This window comes from Rhipicephalus sanguineus, chromosome 9 (genome assembly GCF_013339695.2).
Source record: "Rhipicephalus sanguineus isolate Rsan-2018 chromosome 9, BIME_Rsan_1.4, whole genome shotgun sequence".
NCBI classification, from domain to species: Eukaryota; Metazoa; Arthropoda; class Arachnida; order Ixodida; family Ixodidae; genus Rhipicephalus; species Rhipicephalus sanguineus.
In genome coordinates this window covers 19,231,390-19,252,005 of record NC_051184.2, presented here as the reverse complement: position 1 = coordinate 19,252,005, position 20,616 = coordinate 19,231,390, and the positions used below count along the sequence as shown (strand labels likewise).

Genomic DNA, 20,616 nt, shown 5'->3' with positions numbered 1-20,616 from the left:
CGAGCGAAGTTGGCCCGAACAGAAGGGCGCGTCGTTGCATATACTCCGTGAACGACCTGTGACGTTTGCCTGGCCGCATTGCGACATCATCCTTTAGATGCCAAGAGTCATCAAGCAAGACACGATAGGACGTCGTTCATACGTTCTTGGAAAAAACGCGGGAAGAAACGTTCTATGCGGGAAAACGTACAATCCAAATTCGCTAAAATCATCGTAGTTTCGCTTGATAACAATATCGCGAACGCTGGCACTGGGTAATCAACGAGGAATGTATCAACGAGGTTTTACTGTATATGTCCGCGTCAACATACTAGCTACGCATTTTACATTTCCGCGCCAGTCGTGCTGCATTGCACGATGACTCCGGTTAGATCGGCGGCAGGCAGCGAAATTACCATTGTGCGGATATTTAATTGCATGATATATGTGCAACAAGTCATCCACCTCAAAACTGCGCTGCCAAATGATCCAACAGGGCTAAAAGCTGATCGCTCGCGTGTCGTTTCGGATTGTGTAGCCACTTGATGAGGATTCCTCATCAAGTGGCTACACAATCCGAAACTACACGCGAGGATGCATGCTTTAGCGAGTTGATTTGGTGCAAGGCGGTGTTGCGAAATAATTTGGCAATGCACAAAATAATAGCATCGAGCTTTAATGGTCAATTAAGCACAATATGCAGCGCGCTTATTCAGCGCTCAGCGTTGTAGAGCCGAGGCTGATATTGCATATGCATCTCTAAGCAAACAGCATAGCAGACGGTGCTGCCACACCAGTGTGCTCTCTGCGCTTGCGCGTCACGTAGAAAATCTTGTTACTTCACCGTGACCGTAGGTTAACGCTCGCGCGATATTATTAAAATATTGCAAACGAGTGCGTGTATGACGTCCACAATCACGGTGTGTTTGCGTTTCCGAAACGTTCTATGCAGAAAATACCAAGTGTTCACAAGTTCTCTTGTATGTTCTTTTTGTCTTTTCGAGGTACTGTAGCCCTTGAATTCTGGCCTTGACCGCACTCTGTGATGTCGCTAGAAAGTGGCGTTGCCGTGCTCTTTTAGCCTTTACGTCGTTGTCTGGCTTAATAAACATGTGCGCTCAATCGCAGTCATCGTTATGTTGTTGCAGAAGTCAAAAGAGTAGAGCTAATAGCCGAATAGTGCCTTTCAAAGACATTCACACTGGTGCACAGCCAAGTATGAAACTTGAAGATTGTCGCTCACGACGGACTCTTGCTCAGACAACGATTAACGCATGCATCTACGCAGTTGTACTGGCTATCTTTGAATTGTTCGCGCTGTATGCTCCGTCGTCCTCTTTACGGACTGTTTATGTTGATCGTGAAAGAAGTCGTCCAAAAGCGCTCATTACTCAATCTTTACTGCGCCAAGCGCTGTGAGCCATATAGATATCGAAACGTCCCTCGGTCGCTGTAACATCACGCTAGAAGCCTCAGAAACTAAAATAAAGCTTACATATCATGAATTTGCCCCCTTAAACGGACGCTTAAAGGGACACTAAAGAGAAAAACGATTTTTTTTCTGGTACAGTACTCTTTCACAACACCAAAATCACCATGCTTACCACGAGAAGACGTTTGGCAAGAGACAAAACGCACAAAAAGAAAATGCGGGTGGCGACGCCACCTTGAAATTCCCGCACCAATCGCCGTGACGTCATAGATTTCGATGGCGTCTACTAGGGCCTGCGTGGTTCCTAATCGGTAAAAATGAAGTACTGTCCTCTGAAGGGGCCAGAGAGTTAACATACCAAGTTTCAAAGAATTACGTTAAGCCAATGTCGCCAAAATACGAAATATTCACCTTGAAATCCTTGGCGTCACCAGTGGAGGTTTGGCCTTGAAAATGAAACTTTGGCCTTGATTATCTCCCCTATTAATAAGCCTACGATGGTGAAATTAACGACATTGGTGTTTTCAGAGTACAGGTTATCAATCTAAGCCGATTAAGCGTTTCACTTTAGTGTCCCTTTAAGATAAAAACGATTTTTCGCGTGTTAGTGAATTAGCCTTTCATAATGCCAAAAGCATCACTCATTCTGCTAGAAGACGCTTGGTAAGCGAGGAAACGCGCAAAAATGAAATGCAGGTGGTGACATCACCATGAGGTTACCGCATCAACTCGCTGTGACGTCATAGATTTTAACGGCGTCTACTAGGGCGCACAGCTATTAATCGGTAAACATGAAGTACATTGTCATCTAAGTGGACCAGCGATACCAAGTTTCGGGAAATTTTGTAGAGCCACGTGGCGAAAAAACAAAACAATCGTTCAATTTTGTGGTGTCACGTTGACGTCATTGTGTAGAGATTTTAACGCGCAATTTAAGACACGCAACTTTCACCTTGATTTTTCTCGCTTAATGATGAACGTGTGTTCTCGTAATTGACAGTAATGTGCTCAAAGAATAATACTAATTCACAACAATCTACTCAGGGGGGGGGGGGGTATGTATGACCTCTGTCCCCATAACTGACGCCTCTAAATACGCTTTGTAGGCCAGGAGACGAGTGAATATGCAGGCGGCGACGCCACGTTGAAGTTCTCAGACCAACCCGCCATGACGTCATTGATTTTGTCGGCACCTTGCTGGACCCTGCATAATTTTTTGCGGGTAAAAATGAGTTGCACTGCGTTCTGGGAAGCCAGAGGGTTAGCTTGGCATGTTTGACGAGACAAGTTTAAGCCACGAGAGGCCAAAATGCGGAAAAAATACTTGGAAATCTGTGACGTCACACTGACGTTCATGTGCTGGGGTTCATAATAATAATTGCTGGGGCTTGACGTCCGAAAACCACGATACGATTATGATGGACGCCGCAGTAGAGGACTCCGGAAATTTCGACCACCTGAAATCCAAGTACACGGTCGTCAAGAATTTTCGCTTCCATCGAAAATGCGGCTGCCGCAGCCGAGATTCGATCCCGCGACCTACGGGTCAGCAGTCAAGCACCATAACTAGTGGCGGGTTGCGCAAAATTCAGAAATGATGCTTTGACCTGCGTTTGGTGTTATAATAATCAACCTAGAATTCCGTTATTTGTGGCAGCAGAATTCTCAAAAGAAATTGATTAGTCTAATCTTGTTTATATAGTGTTTCAACATGGCTGATCCGTGGAAGTTTGTGGTCAATGCCTTGTCAGCATGGCTTGTCATCGTTGAGCTATGTGGCAAAATTTCGAGGCGAATCAGCTTAAAACAGCACAGCAGAGGGCACACAAACGCAGTTATATATATCCGCGAAATGTCATTTAAAAAAAGGAAGTGGCCGGCCTTGAGCGTTGCATAACAATGTTTTAGAACAAATTATATGCGGCATATGCAAACTTCCGAGGGCCAGAGGGTAAGGCTGAAAAGAGGTTCGGAGCTGCAGGGTGAACGTAAGTTGAAGCCTCACTATGACTACGACGGGGAACCTCCGGAGCTGCCTTTGTACAGCAGTGCAGACTTTAATTACAGGCGTGTATCATTTGTGCAAACTTAGTAAGCCGCTTTCACTTTAATTAAAGAGGCGTGCAATTTCGGTATGTAGGTCATTACCGACATTTTAGCTACAATAAGGCACGGGCTTGTCCACCTGCGGCGCATTGAACGGTTGGTTGAACTTTGAGATGTATAACAGCTGTGTGACCAGTTGTTGAAGAGGTGACATTTCGTAATGCACAGTTTGATAAAACGAGATCACTTCGAAGCGTTCAGTTACATCTGCAGACGTGTTCATGTATCTTCGCGGACCTCAATTCCCTACGGGATGCCCAGCCTCGTGCCACGAATAGCTGAAGCTCAGAAACCGACCTCTACAGACCTCAGTGATTAACTGTGATGTGAATGTGCACCTTCAGACGAAGCAGCGCTCTGTGTTCTCTCTTTCATGCTGTCACTTAGCCCCATTCACCCTATGTAGGCTTTATTTTCCTCTCTCTCTCTCTCTCCCTGCGGCCGTGTATTACAAGCGAATTTCAATTTGTGGAGTACGTCAGCCTTGACTGGCGAGGAAAAAAGTTCGCGTTTGCTTTTCTATCTTCAACGGCACCACTTGCGGCAGGGACGAGTGGGTTAGCTATTGGTACAGGCTGGAAGCTCTCAATATGTCTTCGTTAATGCCAGTCGTTGGCAGAGCAGACAACTGTACGTATGAAATACGTGCCCCGATGTCAGGTCCCAAGAAAAAAAAAATTAAAGAGCTGATGTTGCATTCGGCAACGACGAATTCGTCTAGAGCTCAACGGCAGTGAAAAAAAAAAACGGGGCTCGCGATTACTGGCTGCTTTCATGGAGGCCGCATCCCGCCGCGCATCTAGATGGTCCCGCCCGGGGAGCCACATGACCCCAATTCTGGCTATTATATGCACACGCCCCAGTGTCGCAGGGACGCATTAGCACACCGCCCCTGTATTGGGTCGCCTGAATGAGTTCGGCCGGGCACCTGTTGCCGAGAAATGTATGCGTCCACGCTTAGAGGTCGGAATACTGGTGTCCTTTGCTCGCGTGGATGCTGCGGCCATTGTAGCTGTGCTTATCCGTGAGCCCATCTACGCCGTTACGTTATCGCATACATCAAGGAATGAACGTGTGACGCGCAGGCTTCGTGTGCTGTACAAGAACGTGCGATTTTGTCTTGTTGGCACAGCAAATTACACGCTCGCCGAGTCATCTAGCGAGAGCTGCAAGACCCATACTTCAATCGAGAACGAGTGATAGTGACGAATAAGCGACGTGGTATAAATGGCTTGCATTGACGTCACTGAAACCGCCGTGTTGGAGCACCATGCAGCATGGTGGTACGCGACATTTGCGACGTGAAATGTATATTATCAAAACATCACATGCACGCAGGTTCTTTCGTTGTTCACGCACAGAGGCGTTCCTGCCACGTTGTTACCAGGTTAACCGCGGCTTGTTTGTCATCAAAGCCGCCATCGTGGAGTGCCAGTACGTTCAGAAGCAGCGTCCATGACGTCACGCGCTAGCTATCTTTATGAAATACTGCAACTGGCATGATTGCTGTTTTTATCAGGGTGGGAGTTGAGAACGCACACTCACGCGTGCACGGGTATCTGCAGTGTGTCCCAGATAACTACGGCCGAGCTAATTAAACAAAGAAAGTGCAGTCAAATAAGAAAATGCGACCAACGGCGTTTTGTTTGCGAACGCTTTTTCTTTGTTGTTGTCAAGGCTGTTTGTGCAAATTATCTAAGTAATTGCACGATTACTGAAATTTGAGCGTCTAATCGTACATCGCACTCAAAAACAGTGTGCTAAAACTTTCCCGCCCGCTACCTCATCCCTATAATTGCTTTGTTTCCTTATCTTTCATGATCAACAAAGGCCTTTAATTGCAGAGTACCCGCCGTGGTCGACTAGTGGTTATGTTGCTCGACTATATACTGCCCCGTAGGTCGCGGGATCGAGTCCCGGCCACGGCGGCCGCATTTCGATAGAGACGCTATATGCTAGAGGCCCGTGTACTTTGATTTAGGTGCACGTTAAATAACCCCAGGTGTTCATAATTTCAAGAGCCCTCCACTACGGCGTCCCTCATAATCGGATGGAGGTGGTGGGACGTCAGGCACGTAGGCAAGGGGGGGGGCCGGGGGGCCCGGGCCCCCCCCCCCGAAATTCGTCCGGCCTTCTATATTCCCGGGCAACTTTTGTTTTATTTTTGCCATGGAAAGACTTTCTTTCGAACAATTGGGCCTTGGGCCCCCCCCCGAAAAAAAATCCTGGCTACGTGCCTGTGGGACGTAAAACCACTGACACTGACGAAACAGCGATGCTTATGCATGCACCATGCAGAACGTTTCCTTTCATTCAAATTTTACGGCAGTGACATGACGTCATAGGGGGCGTTTGTGCTCAAGTGACGTCACTGTCCCGCATGTGACGACTACCGGAAGTTCCGCTTTTGCGCTCTTTAGGATATGGAAATACGCGTCATCGTCAGGGTTAACACATAAAAGAAAAGAGAGAGCGAGAGAAAGCTATAGAGGAAAGACAGGGAGGTTAACCATGAGGAAGCCTCCGGTCGCTATTCTGAACTTGGGAAAGGGATACAAAAAGAAAAACCCAGGAAAGTGGACGGGGAAGCTCAGCTTATATGAATAGCGCACGCGAAATTCAAATGTTCATGCAGCGTTCGGTCACCACAGGCGGCAAGTTGTTTTTTCGTCGTCCACCTTCATTTCCCATTATCTCATAATTACTACACTTCAATTAGAAACAAGTCCTATGCTTTCCTTGGCTTCACATGGTTGTGTCTAATAACCCCCCCCCCCTCTCTCCCCCAATAAATTCCGCTTGTTTCGTTCATTCCTTGAAACGCGCAGTTTAGCTCGGGCGAATATCGATACATAATTTGTATTGCCATTTTGTAGTAAAGGTTGAAGACAGGTCTTGTGCCCTAGCTTCAGAAGTACCAGAAGCTAGCATGATTTGATCGCGGCTGAAGTTGAATATGCGTGTTTTGCAGGCTTTTCCGTCAAGATTGCGCGGCTGAGTCGTGGTGGAAACGTGACTCGCGGATTAAGAATAGCGCTGCGGATTTACAGCGGGGTTCACAAAGAGAGGTCTTGTGGATTCCTGGAACTCCGCCGTGCTTGTACATGCGTGCAGTCGCTGCATCGCGTCAGTTAATGTCTTCTTGCTTTGACAAGGGCAGAAGACGGAAGAAGCATCCACACGTGAACTAAACTCAAGTCGTGCATTCTTCGCCTCTTCCTGCTCTCGTGCAGATGTGAACAAGTTTGAAACAAGATTCTACTGGAGTCCGTGCTGCGCAAAACCGTTTCTGACGTTCCGAACGAGATGTGAATCCGGATTGAGCAGACGGCATGGACTGAACGTAAAGCAGGGACAAATTGTACACAGTACACGAAAGGAGCACTGTTTGCATAGGCGTGCGCAGGGTTGACCGTTACGGGGCTCAACCCTGCGCAAATCTGTGTCGCCATAACTCTGTACATTAAACAATGACAAAACAGGTCCGATTGAGGGACCTGTTTATAGTCAGATACAACCTTAGTCAGATACAACCCCTTTATAGTCCCCTTTATAGTCAGATACAACCTTAGAAGTCCGCGGCATTTCCTCCTCAAAGACGGATGCGCACAAGCCTGCACCAATGGGCGCGCGCTCCAGATCGACGTCATGAGCCGGACGGCCGGTGACCACGCCTTCGGAGAACATATCATCTAAAAAATATATCAACAGCAAATATAGCTTGGAAGGTATCTTAAATGAATTTTGAAGTTTGCGTGAGCGATCGACACCCTCGGTGACCCCCCTACTTCCCTCACGTCACCACGCTGCAACAAGTTATGATGACGTCATAGCCGCCGCGAACCGCGCGGAAGTGCCGTCACAGTTCTGTGTGCTGACGTGTCGAGCGCTGCCGCTAGGTGGTGATAGTTGCACTCGGAGGCTTTTCGTTCTTGAAACCGAAACTGACACTGGTCGGTAATTAGGAACCTGTAATTATCTGTCGCGCGCTGCAGCAAACGATGTGCCATGTTATGACTAACAGGCCCCCAGCAACACATTGCAGCAAAAAAGAAAAAAACGAGGCCAAAAATTTTGTCAGTGCCCCTATAAGTTGTATCCGACTATAGATGGCTAGCTGACTCCCCCCCTCCCGTGCGCACGCCATGGCTGTTTGCGTGTTCGTTTCTTTGACTGTGCTTATTGCGTTTCGTTCTCCAAAACAGAATACTTAAGCGTCGAAAGGCATCTTGTCAAAAAAAGAAAAACGCGAAGACGTCCTTTTGTGTGAACCAAGTCTGAGCGACGCGCTGTGTCCCACGGTTCGTACAACCACGTCACGAGTGGGCGCGTGTGCAGGTCTGTGACATTCGTGTAGTGAACTGCTTTCTGAATAGCGTTTTATGACCCCTCGGCTTCCTGGCTTTTTGCCGCTTTCCTCTCGCTGCGCTTTCCTTTGGTGCTTTTCCGTCCATTGAGCTCTCTCCCCTATCGACGAGCAAGGCCGACGGCGCCGCGGTCACCGGGATGCGGTTGAGGTGTCCTCACCCAGAAGGGTAGCGGTTCGGGCTAGTTGGTACTGCATGATCTTTAGCGTAATAGCGCGGAAACTTGACAAAAGACAAGAGGGGACACCGACAAGCGCTAGCTTTCAACTGAGCTTTATTGTGAAACGAAGCGAGATACATACAGGCAGTGCTTACAGTCACGCATGGAAACAGAATAATAAAAAAGCAGATGCTGAAACAGACACTGGCGTTAAACAGGGAGGATGGGGGTGAGGCCCTGACCTTCCTTGTGGTCAGGCTTGGGTGGGACGCCCCTTGGGAGTTATCTTTCAAGCGTCATATACTTGAATTGCTTGATAGTTAAGTATAGCGCATTCCTGTTTGCTTGGTACCTCTTCAGCTGTGTGAGACTACTGAAATCGCAACTGTCGCCCGACCGATTTCAGAGAAGACTCAATAGAACAATGTCATTACGCGAGCTGGGGACCCATGCTCGTTTTTTTTTATTTTATTTGGAAACACGATAATCCCCCCCCCCCTCCCCCCCCACACACACACACAATCATCACAGTGAATTGGATGACTTGCTCACGCAGGAGCATTCTTCCCGCCACATCTGAGTCGCTTCTACATTTATGCTTGTGCAGTGTCCTCACCCGAGAGCACGGTGTTAGAGACAGCTATCGGTCACACTTACCCATTTTTCCAATCCGTACTATCAAGAATTACTAATATCCCCGGGAGATATGTGGAATTCACTAAATCGGATGCTTTCACTTCGTACCCGCGAACATGAAACATTGACGATACGTAGCAGGTAACAGCACTTTTAGGTTATAAACGAATTTGCTGAGAAACGCCTCAATAAAACGTCGCACGCCAGTTCTCTGAAAACGCGAGTGTCTTACGAAGTCGGCTTGTTCCGATTTCTTCTTTAAAACACGCCCGTCAGCGCGTAACTTTGTAGCACGCTTGAGTGTGTATGGCCCATTCGCGTGGCCAGGGGTCAGGTTTGGGGATTCAACCCCCCTCTCGATATTCTTACATTACACACACACACACACACACACACACACACACACACACACATACATATATATATATACACATATATATATATATATATATATATATATATATATATATATATATTATGCGCACCCATACACATGCACGGATATACTTAAATGGGGTCGGACACACTCGAAATAGATTTGTCTACGGCCCTGATGTGGCCGATGTTCTGCTATCAATGCTCTGAATGCACATAGGGTTCACAACATGTAAAGTGCTAGGCACACATGTTCGAGACGGAGGCATGCGAAGTTGTGAAGATGGTGGTGATTATTTCAAAATCAAATATTGCTCCACAAAGCGTGCAGTTCGCAGCGATTAAGCCGTCTGTTGCAAAAGGGGAAAAAAATTAAAAATGCCCTTTCAGTACGTACTCATTTAATTTTTTTCTATGCAAAGCACTTTCTGCAAGTGCACTTTTGTCCAACAATGGAAGCGTTATCTTATGGGGGCACGCTTCCTGTAAGCTAAGCATCTGAATACGATGACGGCAACAGTTATCGCCGTATGACATAAGTATACATCCGAGAAGGCTCAGCACGTTTGTGAGCATCGTGCAGTTTCTTCGGGTCCTCCCGACGCGTGCATCCCATGTATACGCGCGAACGGCTCGAGGAAAAAATGCCAAGCGCGGAAGTGGCGCGTAGCGTTTAAGTGAATTGTCCACGGCCTCCCTGCAGCTTCCGGTACGGTGCGCGGAACTGCATACCGAGGTCGCAGAAAAGTGCCTGGAACAACCAAGTGCTTACTGCTGAAAACACTTGCGCAATCCTTAGGTTGCAGCTTGTATGTGTGTGTGCGCGTGTGTGTGGCCTCGCGAATGTCCGGTGCGAGCATTCCTGCCGGCGGTTCTTTCACTTTTAAAATCGCAGATGTTCCGATTTGATAGGAAACACTGTGGCACGGTTTCTTCTTTGCAGACGCCGGAATTAAACCACTTTCGCTTCTATTCTGGAGAAAACTTGGCCGAAAGGAGGAGTCCCGCTAGAAGCTCAGCATCAAGCTTGGTCGACCAAGCGTGCGTGTAAGAGCTTGTGCGCGTCTCTAAAGAGATGGAAATGGCTTCACCGACATGCCTCCCCGATTCTCGCCACTTTTGACGCTTGGCGGCGCACGGTCTAGCGGTCGTGATTTCCGACGGTTGCGGCGAGCGGAACCGGTGCTTACAGTTTCTCGGGACTCCGGCTATCTAGTACACTCTACTCCAGCTGTTGCTCATCAGACCGGCAGGATTCTTTTTTTTTACCCGCATTTAGAGAAAGTGCAGCACGTTGATGGGCGACGGCCTCGTATTTTAGTCAGAATCACACTCTGAACGCACCGGGCTCGCTTGCTGACGTTGTGTGCTCTCTCCCACAACAGCACCCTTGTCACCGTGTTCAAGCGAAGCTCGTTATGACTCGCCGATTTCTACGGCGGCGTCGTTCGCGAAAAACCCGGCGCCCTCCCTCGAAATGCGACCCTCGAAGGTGCGCCGGTCACGTGCGCATGCGTGTATGCGCCGCTTTCCAATAATTGATGCTCTCTCGATCGAGGGCTTGTCGGTGATCAGCCGTTTCTGATATGGATATCTGGTCTTTAATCGAGGTGACCTTTCATTTCACGTTACCACATTTCATTGTTGCCTGGATATGAACGCATGACCGTCGTTGTTGCATGTAGCAACTGAAGTGTAGCGCTGCTAAGCACGTGTATGAAGGTCCAATTTCCGGCACGGAAAAAGGAAATAGTTAGGAGGGAGGATTGCGCAATGCGATAGAAAAAAAAAAAAGAAAGGTAGTACGTCAGTCACGCACGCGTCAATCGCTTGCCCCAATTTTACAGATAGGACAAGGGCTCCTGATTTTTTTCTTTTTTTTTTTAACCACAGTTTAGAGAAAGTGCAGTATGCGTGTACTCGCACGTTGGTGGTCAATGACATCATATCTTAATTACTGAGTACACTCGGAGCGCACCGTACTCTCTTTTTGACGCTATGTGCTGTTGCCCACAAGAGCATGCCCCCGTCACCGTTTTCTTTTTATTTTTCTAAAGGGCCTACCGGACAGAAAAAACAACAACAAAAGAACACGCGCATCTAGTAATGCCGTACTGGACATAAAGGCTCGATTAGCCATTGTTCGATCGACGATATATCGTCCAGACTAGCAACGAAATTTCTTGGCCTAGATACCACAACATCTATACCTCACCGCCTTCATAACTGTTGCTGCCTCTTACGAGGTGTGACGTTCATGCGGCTGCTCGTCTCTCAGCCATTATCGGCGAGTTCCTTCACCTTGCCCTATCAGATGGGCTGCATCATTCATCGGATTCTTGGACTCGACGGCGCGGGTTCGATTCGGGGCCGTATTTCGGTGAAGAAGAAATGAGTAAACGCTCGTGTAGGTGCGTTTTAAAGGGACACTAAAGTTAAACAGTGAATCGGTTTAGATTGATAAACTCCGAGAGTTCTCGGAGATATCCTCCGAGAACTCTGTCGTTAATCCGTCATATGTTTATTAATAAAGGAGAAAATCAAGGTCAAAGTTTCATTTTTAAATAACGCGCCGAATTCTCGGGGCGTGACGTCACGGATTTCAAAGTGGTTTTTTTTTTTGTATTTCAGCGGGATTGTGCTACGAAATTCCCTGAACTCGGTACGTTAAGTCTATGGCTCCCTCAGAGGACAATGTACTTCATTTTTACCGGTTAAGAACTACGCATGACCTAGTAGACGCCGTCGAAATCTAGGACGTCACGGCGTTTGGTGCAGGAATTTCAAGGTGGCGTCGCCACCAGAATTAGCTTTTCGTGCGTTTTCTTGCTTACCAAGCGTCAAGCTTCTCGCGGTAAGAGTGGTGTTCGCGGTATTGTTAAATTGTAATTTACTAATAGGCGAAAAATTGTTTTTCTCTTTAGTATCCCTTTAAAGATTCCCATGTAGACACACGCACACACTTACATATATTATACAGTACAATTAAAAAAAATAATGCTATGACACTCGGGCACCTGTCGTCTTCGCACACGATTTCTTCGTCGAGGAGGCAATACTTTGCCGCGCCTAAAGTTGTATTGAAATGATTAATTAATAAGAAATCGTTAATTAACTTCTTAGTTATTAACTTGAGGGCAGTTTATACGGAAAGAGTTGTAGGACGCTACAATTTATGGCGTACCCATTTTTTTAGAAATGCGCGAAAACACACGTAGTCGATTCTTTGCGTTTGTTGTGTAATGCGTAGTACCATCCAAATACTCCACGCCCTCATTTGAAAAAAAAAAAAAAAAAGAAAACTGGAATCGCGGATGATTTCAGTGGCCGTACGTTGTGACCCTGACACGGCAACCGTGTTTTGCTAAAATCTGAGCTCTTCGTGAGCCTTTATCGAGGGTTCTCATTATGGGCGCTGTTACCAAACTGTGCGAGCGGTCATATTGTAAATAGTTTGGTGTTTATGTGGCTTCACCTGGGCGGGAATTGGGCGTAGTTGTGAAAAGGGTACGTGTGTAATTAAAATCTATGGAGGAAGGAAAAAGTTAAGAGGAAGCATTGCGCAATGCGATGGAAACCTAATGTGCGGGCCGAACACGTGATCAAAACCTCAGAGTACAGTACACTGTACCTCAAAGCGTGCGGACACCGTACGGCAAGTTTTAGTGCTACTAGTTTTGTTTTCGAACCTATTCGCGTGAGCCGCCCGAACAAGTACACTTCGATTAAAAAATTATACCGGTCACCAAACCCCAAAGTCTCGGCAAATCACATTTCTCGCGTGATCTAGACGCAACACAGCTGGCTTCACGGAGCGTTCGCTTGCAAAGTCTGGCTGTGTGACGTAATGCTCCCTCCTACTATACTCCTACGTTTTTTCTTTCTTCCTCCATGTTTAAATTCCGAAGAGGGCTGGGGTTTCTTGCTCTGTGTGAGATTTATTGATTCGCAGCCCGGCAGCACGAATCTTGCTGCGCGTGCGCGAAATCAGTTACGTGAGCTCGCTCAACGTTTATAGAAAGTAGATCTAGAAACGTTGAGCTCGCTGGACTCTCAAATGGAATATTCCAGCGTGGCATCCGCGATTAGCCCCGGCAGCGCTCCTACTGGAGCTGATCGCGAAGGCCACGCTTCCTTTCGGAAGGCGCTCCCATTTTAGCTAGTTTTATAATAGGGTAGGCAGAGATAGCGTTGGTTGGGGATGATACACTATTTTTTTTTTCGTCACGACGTAGGTGCCCAAGGAAATAGCGTATGACGCATGCGCAGCGGCCTACGATGCAACTGTTTTTCAGCAACACCAAATCAAACCGTCCAACGTCTTCCGGTAAACAATCGTGACGTCTTCGCTTCCTTGCATTATTTTTTTCTCTCGGCATTGCGATATGCCTGGCGTCTAGCAGTGCGTTCGTACTAGAGTTACTGTATATGCTACCTTTAGGTAGCAGAGTTGCGCATAGGTCCTGCTAGCAACCACAGATATGTGGTGAAGTCGCACTCCGTTTTTGCAGGCGACATGCCTACCATGTCGCTGATTAACATGCCTGGCGTGTCAAAGGTCAGCAATAAACATTGGCTGCCAATGACTAGTGCGAATTCAGTCCGATGGAGCGGCGGCGTCGAGAAATATAAAAATTGGCCCGAGCGTCAGCTTCTCCGCAATGCATGGTTGCTAGCAGCTTTTGGAAGACAGATGCGCAACTCTAGCATATACGGTAACTCTAGTTCGTACAAGTCAAGGCCGCCTTCAAGCGGCAACGATCGCGTTACGGAATCGCCTCCCCCCTTTTTTACGACCTTGCTCTTGTTTCGGTTTCGTTCTTGCCGAGGTGCAGTTAAAATAACACACGTTTTCACTTCGTGCTTTTTTTAGACGTTATAATTGGTTATCACCGTTGCGATCGCGGTACGCACGACTGGCGGAACGAGGCGATATCCTTGTCTGGGCCGGAGCCCTTGTGGAGCAGAGAAATAAGAAGAAAAAAAAAAAGACAGCACGTATCCCGAGAAAGAAAGCTAAAGTCCAAAAAAGGAGCAAGCTGAAGACGAGGCGCAAAAAAGGAAAACGAAAAAAACCTGTCTGGGCGAGTGCGCACCGACTTCTCGATCCGGATTGAACGTGTATCGGTTCGCGCGTGCCTTCGGCCTGGGGACCTGCCCCACTTTTCAAGGTGGTAGGTGAGAAGCACGCAAAGGCAAGCCGGCCGCACTAGTAGCCGGCGGGCAAATGTATACGTACGCGTATGGGCGAGAGATGCCGTGCACTGACCAGTTGCTAAAGGAACTCCTTTTTTTTTTTTTTCTTTCTTTGCTATATTTTCCCCTTGCCCGGCCAGCAACGAAGTTGCGCTGGTCCCTCCTGGATTATCTGCTCGAAAAGCCGTTTTCGCCATGAAGCGACCGCTTCGCATGCATTGTCCCGATTGAGTCTGTTATTTAATAAAGCCCAAATTTGCCCGCGGCAATTCTTTTTTTGTACATCTTTGTACGTGTGCTGACAGCTGACGTCTTACAGGGCCATGATCCAGCTGTAGTTTTTCATTTAACCTGAAAAGTGGTCAAATAAAGTTTGCATGTACATAAAAAAAAAGTTTGCTGCCTTCCGCAACTCTTATAGCATTTTCTTTTTACATTGATATGTTCTCTGACTGCTGTTAATCCTGCTGAAAAAAATTGGGCCATTCATATATGCCACACAGGTCTTGCAGCAAAGACAGACAGCGTTTACTTCGTTTGTGCAATGGTCTGTCTGTTGCTTTTAGGTTTAGCTTGAAACCTTCTAGGTATGCGCGGTGAACGCTGCTATGCGTGCGAGCGCATTAGTCGTCCTCTCTTTCCTTCTTCCTTTCCCTATTATTTTCCTCCCCTTCTTGAGTGTATCGGTTGAGGTGTCCTCACTTGAGAGACAGTTATCGTGCACTCCACACCCAATTTCCATTTTCATTTCCTTCTTCCTTTTAAGAATCACCTCCCCTTCTCCCTCCCCCCATGTAGGGTAGCAAACTGGGTGCAACTTGGCTCAATTTCCTGCCTTTCTCTCTCTCTCTTTTATGATGTATAGCTGAATTTACATTGATTATTGTTGAAGTGATGTCTATTGTTGAAGTGAAGCTGCTGTGGGAGGTCACTGCAGACACTAAAGGCAAATAACAATTTAGGTCAGAGTGAAAGCTCAATGTATGACAACTTCTAAAACGGCAATATTATCAACAGCAGTGCCCTACTTACCGAGAAATTAAGCTAAATGTATCACCTGATGAGCGCCACGAGTGGGACATTTTCGAAGTGATCCCAATGACGTATGAGAGTCTGCTTACGATAAATCACTAGTAATCAAACTAGCAGCAATAAAAAAGAACCTTCCGTGCATCAAAAGACGTAATAAAATGCTGTTTGTTTGTTTCCGTTTGATTCATGGAAAAAAGAACCTCTTTGGCGTTGCCATGGGGAACGGCGCGCGTGGTTCAAAGGTTCCGTTTTCGCCAAACTGCGCTTCGCCCGGCGCCCTGCTTCGCTCACGTGGTCGCATCTCATTGGTAGTGTCGGTGTCGCGTACTGCCGCGTGTGTTTTGCACGCCCGTGAAAGTCGCTCTGACAGAAAGTTCGACAAAATTCGGCACTACGAGCCCTCAGCAGCATACCGCGTTCATCGGGGCTCAAGTCGCCAGCGTCGCGAGCCAGTGTCTCGTTGTCAAGTTCTCCGTCCACATCCATTGCGGCGATTGCGGCAAGCTTCGATGGCTTAGATGGCCGTTGTTGCTGCTGTGGGTCCCGCTACTTTCGCTCTACTGCTACTAGTGTCGGCGGCCGCGCAGTAAAGGCGGGCAACGTTGGGCACGGCAGCAGTGACGTATGAAAGTCGGATTTCATGCGGGTGATTTGAAGTGCGCTAACGCGATGCGGACCACTAAAACGTGATTTTATTTCAAAATAAGCACTTCCTTGGCATAAAAGTAGCACTACGAGGTTTCTGGACGGCTATTTCAACAATCAACGTCGACTTAGTATTTGCCTTTAGTGTCCCTTTCAGTAGTCGGAATGCTGGTTGATACTCTGTGTTGTCACTATTATCTGTGTTTTTACTAAACCTCTGTTGTGTGACATCCAGATCCTGTTCTGCACACTCAACACGCACAAGGTGGACATGAGCAGACTCCTGGGTGGCCAAATAGGGCTCGATGACTTCATCTTCGTGCACCGTCGAGGCCAGCCCAAAGAAGTCGAGGTGCTCAAGGGGGAAGATTCCCTGGGCCTCACAATCACTGACAATGGGGCTGGCCTGGCATTCATCAAGCGCATCAAAGAGGGCTCCCTCATGGACCGCATTGGGTTTGTGCAGGTGAGATGTCCGTTCCTCTGTTGAGCCACCTACAGATTCGTGCTCTTGTGGCTGTTTCGTTAACTGGATTAAGCCTTGATATAACGGAGTCGGTAATATTGACAATTTACTTGGTTATATTGAAACTTCATTAAATTGAAAGTAAAACTTTTAAGCGAAGTATAGTCACTAAGGGCTTCCTTTCTTTGCTCGGGAAGTCCTGGAACAATGTTTGAATAATATGGCAGTACAAAAAAAAAACTAATTTCAATAATGGGGGAAAATATCGGTTTTCATGAACGTGAGATCCGGCGACCGCGGCTTCATGCTGCGCTGGCAAAGAAGTCCTCTTTGCAGCAGTCAAACGTCATACGTGAAGCCGAAATAAATGCAGGTCTGACAAATGCACTATGGTAACATAGAATAATCGTTCGCAAAAAGTGCATATAATTCAACCATATGACCACTGGCCCCAGCAGAACTTTCAATTTATTGCCGCACTTTTTCTATGGGGCAGCACTAAAGCTTTGTTATATTGATATCACAGTTAACACGTGTCATTATAGAATAATCATTCTTAAAAAGTGCACATAATACAACCATATGACCACTGGCCCCAGCAGAACTTTCAATTTATTGCCTCACTTTTTCTCTGGGGCAGCACTGAAGCTTCGTTATATTGATATCACGGTTAACACGTGTCATTATACTGAGTTTCAATATACGTGTCATTATACTGAGTTCAATATACTAGTTGAGTGATATATTTGTGGAAGTTGGCCACAGTTGCAGACATGCATACAAATGTTTTTCAGCAACAACGTTGGCAGCATTGTGCATGGGGAATCATGTGATTAGCTTAATGTAGTTCAGCACACGATTTTCCTGTAGATTAATTTATCTTGCATATTTTGTATGCAGTAGTTCAAGTGATTCAGTGCATGTCCATTTAAGATTTAGAAAACAGGTTAGAAAACATGCAAAAGAGGAACAGCAAGACATCATTATGATCATCTCCAAAGATGATCATAATGCTTGCAGCTAAATAAAAATTAAGTGTCTCAGCATGCGTTGTTCATTGTTCACTCTAGTAATCTTTCACACTTGGCATACCTGCTACCTCTCCCAGATTTAACTTATGTAATGCCTACTGATTTGAGCTCCTTCTATGATCTTAAAAATATTGCACATGGTTTTACAGAAGGTGCATTGTGTTTGTGAAAAATATTTAGGGCGCTGAAATATCGGACGGAGCAAGATAAGAAGATGCATAGAAATTTTAATGGTTTTCTGCCGCCTTCTTATGGCAACTCAAGATGCCAGATGGGTACTTGCATCAAATGGGTCTATCCAGGCAAGATCATTTAGCAGGCCAAGTCAGCAACAGCGGAAGTTTGTGAAGGAGTTATCTGAAAACTGCCTTGCTTGTCAGTCTTCATTGTTCCAAATTTGTTACTGGCTGTGTACTGCACTTAAGTGTAAATAATTGTTGATAAATTTATTTTGCAGCTCAGTGAAAACCAGGATGAGAACTAGGTGGACGCAGCACTGTTCTAGTTCTCTCCTTGTCCTTGTTGTTTGTGTTTTGTTTGTTTCAAATTATGGAATGCCAACACACCCAGTGTTTGGTTCTTTTAGAGTTGTGATGTACCTCGAAACGTGTTCGTTCAGGGCAAACATTCAAAATGTGCGCTGTCTCCCCTTGCCTTTCTTGCCTTCGTGTCTGAGGGATGTTAATGAAATTGAAGTTCGCAGGTTGTCACACATGCACTTGGGTACCTGCGGGCTTGAATATTTAGTAGTGATCAACAGTGCAGTCGTTTGTATTTTTCGCAGGTTGGCGACCACATAGAGCGTATTGATGAAAGAAGCATGGTCAACTGCCGCCATTATGAAGTAGCAAAAGCACTCAAGGAGATCAAGAAAGGCTCCACATTCACACTTCGCCTTGTTGAACCCCTCAAGGCTGGTTTCTGTGAGTAGCTGCACTGTCACTTTGGCCAGTTTCTTGTGACATTTGTTTCTGACATCTATCAACCCCATGACGCATACCGTATTTTCTGGCAGATAACCCGCACCAAAAAATGGAAAAATGTGCTTCTAAAGTAGGGGTGCAGGTTTTATGCAGGGGTTACATGCATTTTTATTTTTGTAGAGTTAGAGTTAGGGGTGCCGGTTATATGCAGGGATGGGTTATATGCGAGAAAATACGGTATCTTGCCACTGCATTTTGCAATCTTTCCATGTCTAGCCCTAGTGTACAACTCGAGGGCTCTCAGCCGTTCAGTGGAGGTTCTGCGTGGTAGAATGAGAGCTGCTGTGTACGATATCCTGATCAATGCATCTGGGGCCTTTAGATCTGTTTTATTGGGGTCCTGGAAAGGAAGACTGAGGACAAAAGCCTGAACACGATTAGATTACATAAGTAGCACTTGCACCTCCAGGTTTCATTTCAACGTGCGCATTGGTATATTCTTCTTTATGCTTATGTATCATCGCAAAACGGCTTTATGAGGATTGCCAGTATTTCTAGTGACTCTCTATTCTGATTTGATAGTCTTTGGAACATTAGAAACAAGAGCAACCACGTAGACTATTATTAAAAAATATACGTGTATGGTGCTTGTTCTGCTTTGTGATTCAGATATAGTGGTGGTTATCATTGTAGATGTTTTATTTATGTCCTGCAGCGTGTGTAAAAGTAATTGTAAGCAATTTAAGAACACACAATGAAACATGCTGAGCAGTACATCTCAACTACAAGAAACAATAAAAGTTGCAATGCTTGATGCCAAACCTTCTTGTGATGGCTGAACAATGACAGCAACAGATTTATTTCTGGCAGTGTCTGTATGAAATTCTATGCTCTACGTGAATGAAACTGAATACAACACATTTTCAGAGTTATAGGAAGCATACTGAATTGAAAAGTTTCGTGAGCTAAAGAAGGGGAATTTTTTTCTAGGAAATTTTTCTGAGGGGCTCGTTTCTTGGTTAGACGCAACCACATGATGTAACACAGCCAGGGAAAGCATTGAGGACATCATTTGTTGTTTTTAACTGTGACGTAATAATTATGGGATAAATTGGAACGAATTCAAGTGGGCAAAAAAGATCCCTTTCCATCGGTGGGATCTGAGCCCACAACCTTCGAATTACGCCACATGTTTTGCATTTATGTCTGTAGAATTGCAGTTGTTCATCTGTGTGCATGCCGATTGAGCATACCATGGCTTGTGGTAATTGAGGCCCACTTGTGATGTGCACAGCACACATAGGGCCTCGAAGTGGAGCGACGGCTGGCCAGGCAAAAAACAAGGGGGCCCTTGGCTCTGGCAAGGAGACTCTACGGTTGCGTTCCAAGGGTCCTGCCACTGTGGAGAAAGCTGTGAGTTTGTGACTTTTTTGTAATCTTCGCCATTCAGATAGTGTCATGCGACTGAAGCAGTCATGATTGTGTCATGACTCTTTCAGAGCTTGAACTTGCACTTCGTTTGGGCATTGGCTGCATCATTAATGGGTGTACAGTGCCACTCAACATGAGTTGCAATACTGTGGCCATTGTTGAAGGGCCCCCAAGCCTATACTGTAACACCGGCAAAGGTGAAATTGGTTTTGAAATATCAATAGCCGAAACAGTGCTTACGTCACTGTTTTGTTGGCACCGCTTTGACCATGGGCTGCATGTTGCAACTTATATTGGGCGCAACTGTACACTCATTGTTTAGGAAGGCAGTTTGGGGCACTCTATTTCCAGTTGGTTCCTTGTTAATTCATTAATTCGAATGCTTATTGTACATAAGGGCCATTCACTCATTTTCAGTCATTCATCACAATGCATTGATCGATCGATCGATCAATCAATCAATCAATCAATCAAATAACTTTATTTTCACCAAAAACAAAAACATTTATGGTGAAAAATATAAGCTGTGTGAATGCACGTGTGTAAAGCATGCATGAGTGTGAATGGCCACAAACAAATTGGCTGCCCTAGCCTTATAAGCTGTGTGAATGAACACTTGTAAAATGTGTAGTACAAAAATACACAGGTGAGAACAACAAAAAAAAAAGAAAAGAATTCAACAGGGCTTGGAAGATGTTCCTGAGGCAAATAATGACTTGTTAGCCCATACGAGGAATTCCCTAACCTATCCTATGCCATGATCCACCAAAATAAAACATCATACTGAACCTACAGATTCCTTGTTCGCTTTAGTGTTACCAAAAGCTCTTCAATTTT

General features: G+C 46.1%; 1 protein-coding gene across 1 annotated transcript in view; it reads left to right on the top strand.

The window, feature by feature from the left end:
• Window positions 1-20,616, top strand: part of LOC119404690 (PDZ domain-containing protein GIPC3) — a 28,150-nt gene that overhangs the window by 1,653 nt on the left and 5,881 nt on the right. Inside the window, exons 2-4 of the mRNA XM_037671309.2 lie at window positions 16,164-16,394; window positions 18,210-18,348; window positions 19,643-19,761. Of these exons, the coding sequence (XP_037527237.1) occupies window positions 16,164-16,394; window positions 18,210-18,348; window positions 19,643-19,761 (489 nt within the window). The remainder of the gene's footprint in view (window positions 1-16,163; window positions 16,395-18,209; window positions 18,349-19,642; window positions 19,762-20,616) is intronic.